General features: G+C 32.3%; 2 protein-coding genes across 2 annotated transcripts; both read left to right on the top strand.

Moving 5' to 3' along the window:
• Window positions 1-1,026: 1,026 nt before the first annotated feature.
• Window positions 1,027-4,671, top strand: LOC112766536 (protein JASON). The gene is made up of 8 exons (XM_025812425.3): window positions 1,027-1,308; window positions 1,546-1,594; window positions 1,703-1,776; window positions 2,406-2,653; window positions 2,893-3,048; window positions 3,281-4,052; window positions 4,138-4,220; window positions 4,346-4,671. Exons 1-8 carry the CDS (start codon window positions 1,138-1,140, stop codon window positions 4,452-4,454), a joined length of 1,662 nt encoding a protein of 553 aa, XP_025668210.1. The 5' UTR covers window positions 1,027-1,137; the 3' UTR covers window positions 4,455-4,671.
• Window positions 4,672-4,914: 243 nt separating this feature from the next.
• Window positions 4,915-7,354, top strand: LOC112766213 (glutathione S-transferase F9). Its single transcript, XM_025812106.3, has 3 exons — window positions 4,915-5,398; window positions 5,540-5,588; window positions 6,517-7,354. The coding sequence occupies exons 1-3, from the start codon at window positions 5,087-5,089 to the stop codon at window positions 6,969-6,971; spliced, it is 816 nt and encodes a 271-aa protein (XP_025667891.2). The 5' UTR covers window positions 4,915-5,086; the 3' UTR covers window positions 6,972-7,354.
• Window positions 7,355-9,971: the final 2,617 nt, after the last annotated feature.

Here is a 9,971-nt window from a genome sequence, read left to right as displayed (position 1 = left end):
CCCTAGTATACCACAGTTGAAGCAATAGCTGTCTGGCAGCCTCTCATACTTGAAAAAAATCCACAAAGGTGGCAGATTCTCTCTATCTAACCAGAATCCTATAGGTAAAGCCTTAGTGATATTAATGCTCACCCTGATTCTCAGATAAGTTCTCCTCAGGACTCCATCTGTTTTTGGTTCTTCCGCTTCGACCAAAACTCCTAACATTTCTCCGATGAGAATACCTGTTTCTTTCTCCATGAAGTCATGTGGAATGCCATGCACTTGAATCCAGAATTCCATGTAGTCATGGTCAACTTCAAAAACTGACTCGCCCTCGGCCCTCCCTCCATAATCGGAGATTAACCATATTTTCTTTGACACTTCATGGTCCATTCTGCATGATTTGCAACCCTTTCTTCCTGTCTTTGAAGCTGAATAACATCTTCGTCCATCCAATGTCTGTAACTGCCACTCCTTGAAGGTTTCCCCACATTCCCAACAAAACATTCTTGTATGTTTTGAACTTTATCTCCTTGTCACTTATTACCTTGTCCACCATATTTAAGCAGTTTTTTTTATATCCCAGCTCTCCAAGCTTATTAAACTTTATGACTTTTCCTTCGATGTTGTTCATGATGAAAGATATTGAAGATTAAAAGTTGTGTGTTTGGTTTTGACGGTTCAAGAGAGGTAAGTATTATGTGAGAAAGTAGATTTGGTGCTAAAAATAAACTCCCTTTTTTGGAAAAGAACCCAAAATTCTCAGAAAACTCTCCTGTTGAGAGAAGAAGAGCTTCCTGAACAGAGCTGTGACAAAAGCCTGAGTCCTTGTAGAGTTTCGAGTTACGGGCGGAAGTTCAATGGTTGAAACAAAAGAACAATAACAGTTACAGCCTTGGGCCTAATCGTAAATTTGGGCCTTTATTTTGGGCCAATATAATAGCCCCAAAATATTTAAAAATAAATATCCGTAACGTTACAACACGATATTATTTTCTAATTTGGCATATTCTGTCATTAATTAATTAATTTCCCTCGCTCTTTAAAATTCAAAAAAACATCTGAACTCATCACGTTTCTTACACTGCTCTCTCATTTCACAGCTTTAACTCTGAAATTCGAAAGAAGAAGAAGAAGAAGAAGAAGATCCATGATATGCTGGTGTTTGGTTTGGTGAAGCGAGGGTTAGGGTTCTTGTTAAGGTTCATGCTGCGTTTCTTCTTCCGATCCTTCAACAGAGCAATGGGTTGCTTCTTCGCGTGTTTCAGGAACAACGATAACCATCGTCGCCGCACTCACCTTACCGCCAACTCTTCTAGTTCCACCGTAAATCTTCTTTTTCTTTTTTTATATCTTACTTTTAGTTTAATTTTTTCCCTTTCGGCTCTTAGCTCTCAAGAATCTCTCAAGAAATTCATTGTTATTGTGGAAACTCAGATTTAATCTTCTGATTGATGATTGAATCTCGGCTTTCTCAAATTGACGGATTTGAAATGGTGGAATTGAGCTGAATTTGCGTATTTTTTTATTTGTTCTAATTTGAAAATTGGTATTGATTTTCAGGATGTTCTGGTTTCTCGAAACAGCTATTCCTCTGTGTTTCAAGCTCAAGGTATTCCACTGTTGCTTTTTTCTCTTTGTTGTTACATTTTCTTAGTTTCTTATGTATATTTTTTTTTTCTAATTTCTTTTACTGATATTGTGATTCACATTTGAAAAGAGAGAGAAGATTGTGCAATCAATTGCGGTGATGTTGTGGGATTTCAGGGAGATGACCTGGGGCTTAAGGATGAGGTATGATCATTACTTCATAGTTTAGCATCACTGTAGCTGCTATTGTATATTTATTTATATATTAATTCAATTTTCTTAGATACTCAAGTCTATACCTGTTTCAGTTTCAAAACTTAGTTTCCCCTGAGTGGGGAATTGAGGGAAGCATAATTAATTTTCTAGAATAAAAATGAATCCGGTTGCGTGTCTGAGTTCTATTGGACAAGTGTATGTTGTGAATTTATAAACCCTGGGATATGTTTGAATTTATGGTATAAGGGAGTGAAGTGGTGGGAATGGAGTCTAAGGTGTGTTGCTAGTTTGATTTTTGAGATTAATGGAGAGAAGAGAATGGCTTGAAGTGTAAAATGGATTAGTCTGAGAATTTCTTAAACCTTAGTATTAGAACATACCAGGAACTAGTCAACTACAAGCAGCGTGTAATAACCTTAATTTGGGACCACTTTTGTTTGATCAACTTTATTCAAACTTCACTTTTTATAACTCATTGATCACTCCTTCAATTTTGTACTAACATTTTAAAGAATAGTGTATCATCATGATATACTGGTGCGCTGTCCGAATACATCCAAATTAAAAATTGTCTTAGTTTAGATGGGTTCTATTTAATTACCTATTCTCAATTGCAGGCCAAGTTTCTTAAAGCCTGCGGTACTTTACCAGGGACACCTGTTGAAATTCGGAAAACATCTGAGAAACTGAAAGTGTCACCCTCTCCCGATAAACATTCTGAGCCATCAAGGTTTCATTCTTGGCTTCCGAATGAGTCTGTTGAGAAACTTCAACTGGATTTTCGTTCAGTTAACCCCCCAACACCCTTAAAAATTTGCCAAGAATTGGGAGATAGTTCAGACTCTTTTGAGCACACACCAGACAGGTTATTCATATCTTTCAGATGTTGAATTATATATATATATATATATATATAGTTTGTTTCATTGTTAGCATGTTACATTCTTATTCTGTTTACAACTTTCATTGTCAGTTCTAGACATTTGATGCCATTTTTGAAAGGTTATGGGTAGAAGCAATACACTTGGTTGTTCCTGATTTCTCATTTTTGAAGCATGCTCCTTCAAATTGGGCAAGAACCTGATTTCTTTTTGTTTTTCACAGATGTTTATCTGAGCCTTCAAGGTTTGATTCTTGGCTTCCCAACGAGTCTGTTGAGAAACTTCAACTGGATTTTCATTCTATTAAGCCCCTAACACCCATAAAAATTTGCCAAGAATTGGGAGACAGCAGAGACTCTTTTGAGCACACACCAAACAGGTTATTCATATCTTTCAGATGTTGAATTTTATATATATATATAGTTTGTTTTCGTTGTAGCATGTTACATTCTTACTTTATATACAGTTTTCAGTGTCATTTCTAGACATTTTGATGACATTTTTGAAAGGTTATGGGTAGATTTAATACACTTGGTTGTTCCTGATTTCTCATTTTTGAAGCATGCCCCGTCAAATTGGGCAAGAACCTGATTTCTTTTTGTTTTTCGCAGATGTTTATCTGATGCACGAGATAGTCACCATGAATCTCTTGAACATATGGAAGGAAATAAGACATGGAGCCTTCATACTGCAGATAGGGCTGAAAATAATCCAGCTCCAGATTCACCCACAGACACACAGAGGAAGTGCAAATCAGTCCGGTTTAAGTGTGATACGGGCTTATCATCCTGTGGAAGTTCATCTGATGATAGTCGTTTGAAGAAAAGCTGGTCACCAAATAACCAAAATGCGAATAAGCGATCACCTTATCCTACCCCATTGAAGTTATTTGATGAGATGCAAACCCCAGGAACGGTTTGTCCTGCAACACTGGAAGAGTTACCTAATGGCAGGGCTCGTGTTCGGTCCCAGTTTGTCTACCCCACTCACAAACCAGATGAGAATGTCTTCCAGCGTAAAATACTTGAGGAGAAAGATTTAAACTCTGAACAAGATTCAAGTGAGTTGAGAGATTCTGCCGAGCAAGCTCAAATTGCTACTCCTACCACGCAAAAAGGTTCAAACCAAGTTTTGAAGGAAAATGAATCTAAAGCAGAAGTAAGCTTGTCTAATTGGTTAAGGCCTGCCCCAATTGATCAGGAGAAGGGAAACAAGAGAGTGGAGTCTGCTTCTAGCCAGATCCCGCATTTTCGGAAAACTTCTGCTGACAGGCCTATCCTTGGTGTGGCTGCAGCTCACTTTGAAAACGAGGATTCGAATATTTGTCCTCCGAAGTGGTGGGATGGAAATGGCATACCAAATTCAACCACTAAATACAAAGAGGTATGGTTTTTGAACTGTAATCTTTATCTGGCATATGAAATTTTTGAATTTGGAAACTGTTTCTGATTGTGCTAACTGTGTCCAGGATCAGAAAGTGAAGTGGCATGCAACACCATTTGAAAAGAGATTGGAGAAGGCATTGACGGAGGAGACTTTTATCCCTCAAAGGTATCCCTAGTTAATAATCGTATTCAGTGCTGAACGTTAATATGCTTCTTTTTTATTAATAGAAGTATAAGAACCATCTGCTAGGCATGTGCATTTACTGAACTGAATTGTTACATGATTCACAGGAAGTTTGTTCCTGGAAAGCCAATGGATTTTGATGATATTGAAGAGAGTGATACCGCATTATCCCAGCTGCGATCTTCGACTAATCCAGAGTCAGTGGAGTCATTTTGATTTGTCCACTCATTGTATGGGGTGTTACATACATCGGAAATATTTCAAATTTATGGAGACTAAATCTCAGTACACATTCAATCTACTGATTGGATTACAACAATTTTAGAGCGCAACTGCGCAAGTGTATTATGTGTATGGAGAAAACTCCATTTACTAGTAAAAAAGTTGAACTGAGATTTGAATAAGTATGGTAGAAAGCTAATGTTTGATGAAATTTTTGGCAATGTTTCTTATGAAAATTAAACTGAGGCCAAATGAACGATTCATCTTCTCTGGAATTTTGATATGCATATTTAACTAAGAAAATAATTACTTTAATATTATCTCTGAGATCAGCATCACCATTCACCAAACTGAGATCCACCAAAAACCAAAAATTGCTAAAATAAAAAGAAGCATGACCCCATGGTGTATGTTCTCAGATTACCCAATAATAAAAAAAAGACAAATGTAAGGTTGGTGAGGTGGGGACAAGAATCCGCACCTTATATTATTTATAAATAATCATTTTAAAATAGTAAAATATAATATTTTTGTTATTCGTTTATTAATTAAAAATATGCTTATGAGTATTAATTAAAAAGATAAATCGTTTAGATATATTATTTTCTTGATTTCTACAGATCAACATGGTGGTGGAGTCCCATATAGACAACAACCTCTGTTTTGTTTGTTTCTTCATGACTTTGGTTGACTATTTCACATGTTATAAGAACTTAAAACAAGAGAACCAACCAAGAGTGTGTTCATCAAATAAACTTGAAGGGCTGTTTTCTTTCTTCAAGAGAAATCAAACCATGGTGGTGAAGTTGTACGGTCCCACTTGTGCTTCATCAAAGAGGGCTCTGGTTTGCTTGATTGAGAAGGAAGTTGAATTTGAGGTTGTCCCTGTTGATGTCAGCAAGGGTGAACACAAAGATCCTGAATTCCTCAAACTACAAGTTCAGTTCCTCTCTTTTTCAATCCTTTCCTTTCTCTCTTTTATTTTATTTAATATAATATTGAATATGTCTGTTTCATTCAATGTTATTTGATTTCCTTTCCTTCTAATTTAGTTTTCTTTGTTCACATAACCTGTGCAGCCCTTTGGAGTTGTTCCTGTCATTCAAGATGGAGATTACACCTTATATGGTTAGAACTCAATATTCACTCCATGTTCTTTCAAAAAAAAAAATTTTTTTTTGGATACTAAATATATATCTTATGTGGCAAGGAAACAGATCTTTGATTGATAATGAACAAAAACACCCTCAAACTTTTTATTTGATGAATCTTAAATTTTTATCAACCTTTTTAAGAGAGATAAATAAAGAATACATTATAATACTAGGTTTTGTTTTCAACGGTCTAAAAGGAATATTTACTTTCATCGATTAAATAATTTTCCTAGCCTCTTCACTAAGAATAAAAATTTATAAAATTCATAAATTATAATTTGACCCCTTAAATTTATATAAATTTTTTTATTTACAAAAAATTGCATGTTTATTTTTTTGGGATTAAGATTAATTATAATCTATGATGCACGGACACTACGACAGGGGACACGCCGACACGCGAATTTTAAAATCTTATAAGATACGGGGACACGCATACATATAAAATATAAATTATTTTTTAGATGAATCGTAATGATATTTTGATATTTTATTGATATTAAAATATAAATTAATTTTTGTAATTATTTTTAATATCTTATTTTAATTATATCAAGTATTTAAAATATTTTTTGTTTTAATAAATAATAATATATACTATATCTAAATTTATTTCAAGAATATATGTTAAGAATAAGACTGGATACGCTGACATGTGATGGTATTTAGGTGTGTCCAAGCGTGTCCGGAGAATAATTTTTTACTTTTTTTTAAGACACTGTTGAACACAGCTGACACACGTGTCGGACGAGTGTTGGTGAGTATCGTGTCCGAAATGTGTCCGACACGTGGACACGACAACTTAACGAAGTGTCCGTGCTTGATAGATTATAATTAATTAGTGTTAGTCCTATAGTACTTCAATTAATATTTCAGCTACTAATATGCCTCTTTGTTGGCAGAATCTAGGGCTATAATGAGATATTATGCTGAAAAATACAAATGTCAAGGCACTGAATTGCTAGGTAAGACAATAGAAGAGAGGGGTATTGTGGAACAATGGGTTGAAGTTGAAGCAAATAATTTTGACCCATGGGCTTATAAATTGGCCATTCATGTTCTGTTTTCTTCAATAATTGGAATCACTCCTGATCCAAAGATCATTGAAGAGAGTGAAGCAAACTTAAGCAAAGTTTTGGACATTTATGAAGAGAGGCTTTCAAAGAGTAAGTATTTGGGTGGTGATTTCTTTAGCCTTGCTGATATTAGCCACCTTCCATTCATTGATTATATTGTCAACAATATGGGGAGAGAGTACTTGATCAAGGATAGGAAGAATGTTAGTGCATGGTGGGATGCTATAAGTAATAGACCTTCATGGAAGAAGGTTCTTGAGCTCTATAGAGCTTCGATCTAGTGGATCGTATCGCTTAAGGAGTGTTATCATTGCAAAAAAATGCTATGTGCATACAAAATATCAGTCACCATATGCATTTTACAATCTAATATGTGTTTTATTAGAATAGTTAATTTGGTGAGTGATTTTTGGTATAGACATATCATGATTGATCAATATCTATGTATGTGTTGTGATAGAATAAGATTAGTGAACTATCTTTAGAAATATGTAACATAGGCTGCGTTTATTTTCAGGAACAGAACACTAAGATAAGGATACGAAAACATAAAATCTATTTGATAGATGAAATATAAATAGAGATATTGTGTCAAAAAATATTGAATTAATGTATTTTGTGTCTATCCTCAAAGAAAGAACACAGAGACACAACTTATTTTTTATTTTTTCTTTCATTATTGAGTGAATATCCTACCCAACCCCTGACAATTATCTCAAAACGACAACAAGGTCCCCAAGAAAAAAAACACTAAATTCGGCCCTTGATCTTTTTTTTTGACTGATTAGTCAACATTGATTTTTTTTTGCCCAGGAGCTAATCAGTCCCATAAAAGTAAAGCTTAGGGGCCGAGTTGGGTATTTTTTTTTCAAGGACCTCGTTATCTTTTGAGGTAATTGTCATGGGCTCTTTTGGGTTTTTCTCTTCATTATTCTTCTTGATTTTTTATAATTATATTTTTTATTATTATATTTTTCTTCTCAAATTTTTTGAATGAAAAAAAATGACAATAAATTAAATTTTCATAATTTATTTTAGTTTATCACCAAACAAAATACAAAAATACAAAATGTTATATCTTTTTGTGTCTTGTTCTCAGTGTCTTATCTTGTATTATTTTCAGAAACAAACACAACTATAGTGTTCCATTTTAGGATCACTCATTTTGAGGGGGGATAGAAGTTGATTATCCCTTTAATTTGGAACTACCTTCTCATTTGAAAGTCTTGTAGTGATTTCATGTTTTATCATCTTTGTTGATGCTACTTTTGCCATTTTAATATTTGATTTCATTAATAAATAAATAAATCACAGAATAACTTTTGTTTGAATTTTTTAAAATAGTAATTTGATTTCTAATCTTTAGATAAACTACACAATCACAAGCTGGATATAAAGATAGATTTTATCAAAATAATCTCTGAATTAAAGCAGAGAAAATAGGTGGTCAAATTCGATCTAATTCATCGTGAAGCTATATAACTCCGTGGATTTTGGTTGACTTATATGAAATATTTTAAAGTCAATTTGCGTTGGCTTTAATTTAATTAACATTTTCCATGCATGTATTATTCGAGTATAGGAAATCAATGAACCTTTTTTTTTATCAAAGATAGGAGACTCGAATCCGCAACCTCTTAATTGAGTATGAGGATACTATGTCATTTGAGCTATTATCATTTGATTAAGAAGAAAAAGGAAAGTAAAATAAAAAAGAAAGAGACCACTTTAATAAAAATACTTAAAATGTCTTTTTTTTAAAGACATTTACATGTATCATGTTATTATTGGATATTTTTATTAAATCGGTTAATAATTTATTTTTTAATAAACCAGAATAAAATCGGTTTATTATAACAATAATAATAAACCCAATTGTCTGTATTATAATTATTAGACCCGATTTGATCCGATCGAATTACACAATTTAAATCGAATATCTAAAAAATTTTTATAAAAAGACAAATATATCCTTAACTTTTTATTTTACGAACATTTAAATTCCTAAAAATTTAAAAATAGAATTAAATTTCTAAAAAAAATTAGATTTATTGTTATTGTTATAAAAAAATCGATTTTATTCTAATCTGTTAAGAAATTAAAAAATAACCAGTTCATTAATACGTCCAATAATAATACGACACATAAACATCTTTAACAAAAGATATTCTACACGTCTTTATAAGAACATTCCCAAAAAAAAAAAATACAACTTAGTCTCAGCTTAGCTTGGAGAAGTCACAAAGGTACGCAAGTATATGTATGCATGATGAATACGAGTCATCTACGATTCATTAATTAGCAAGTTTAATTTAGTAATGACTTAGGATGAATAAATTGAATCTATCCTTAATTTAATTTTCGGCAATTTTCACAATTATTATATCAAAATTAAATCCGTTTCTTCCAAAAAAAAAAAGGAACTTTCCTAGCTACTACTAGAACTTAGAAGATAAGGATGATTAATTGTTCATACATAATTACCTAGGTCAACATAAACTAAGGAACAAAATTAAATATGGTGCCAACTCATATAGCTAAAAAAAGAATCATAGGCAAGGAAATCACACGTATAATTTTCTCTTTAAGAATTTACACTTAGTAAATGATCTCTTATATATATAAGATAAAATTTAAATATTTAAAATTTATTTAAATAGATAAATTAATTAATTATTTAATCAATTCAAATTAATTTTTTGTTATTTATATTTCTGAATGTATAATAAGACTTAGTTCTAATCCAAAATGAGAAGAAAAAAATGAACAATCAAATTGTAGCATGTAAAAAAATTTATGAATATGAATCAATTCGAATTACCTAAACCTCATGACTAGTATATTAAAGATAGAGGAGGTTATTATTGGTCAAATAATGTACGTAATTCTCATTGATTTAAAAGTTACGTGAGCTACCTATCTGTAATTCAGTATTTGTGTGCAAAAATCAATGCTTAATTTATTTTTCAGATTTTAGTAATTTCTTCCAGAAGAAATTAATAAAAATTAATGAAAATTTATGTGCAGTTATTTTCATATGAAATTGATATTTAAAAATTATTAGATAATTTAACAAATTTAACTAAATTACTATCTAACAATTTTCAACTATCAACTATATTTTAGGTAAAGACATCTGTAGATGAGTCTTGTTAATAAATTATTAGAAGGCCACCACAAGAAACTGAGAAAGTGGATGGTTGCAAGTTGCAACACGACGCAAAATGTAGTGATGTCACTTTCACTACTTATTACGCTTCATTTTTTTTTTCTTTTGCATT

Source organism: Arachis hypogaea, chromosome 17 (assembly GCF_003086295.3).
Source record: "Arachis hypogaea cultivar Tifrunner chromosome 17, arahy.Tifrunner.gnm2.J5K5, whole genome shotgun sequence".
NCBI classification, from domain to species: domain Eukaryota; kingdom Viridiplantae; phylum Streptophyta; class Magnoliopsida; order Fabales; family Fabaceae; genus Arachis; species Arachis hypogaea.
This window is presented reverse-complemented; position numbering and strand designations above follow the sequence as displayed.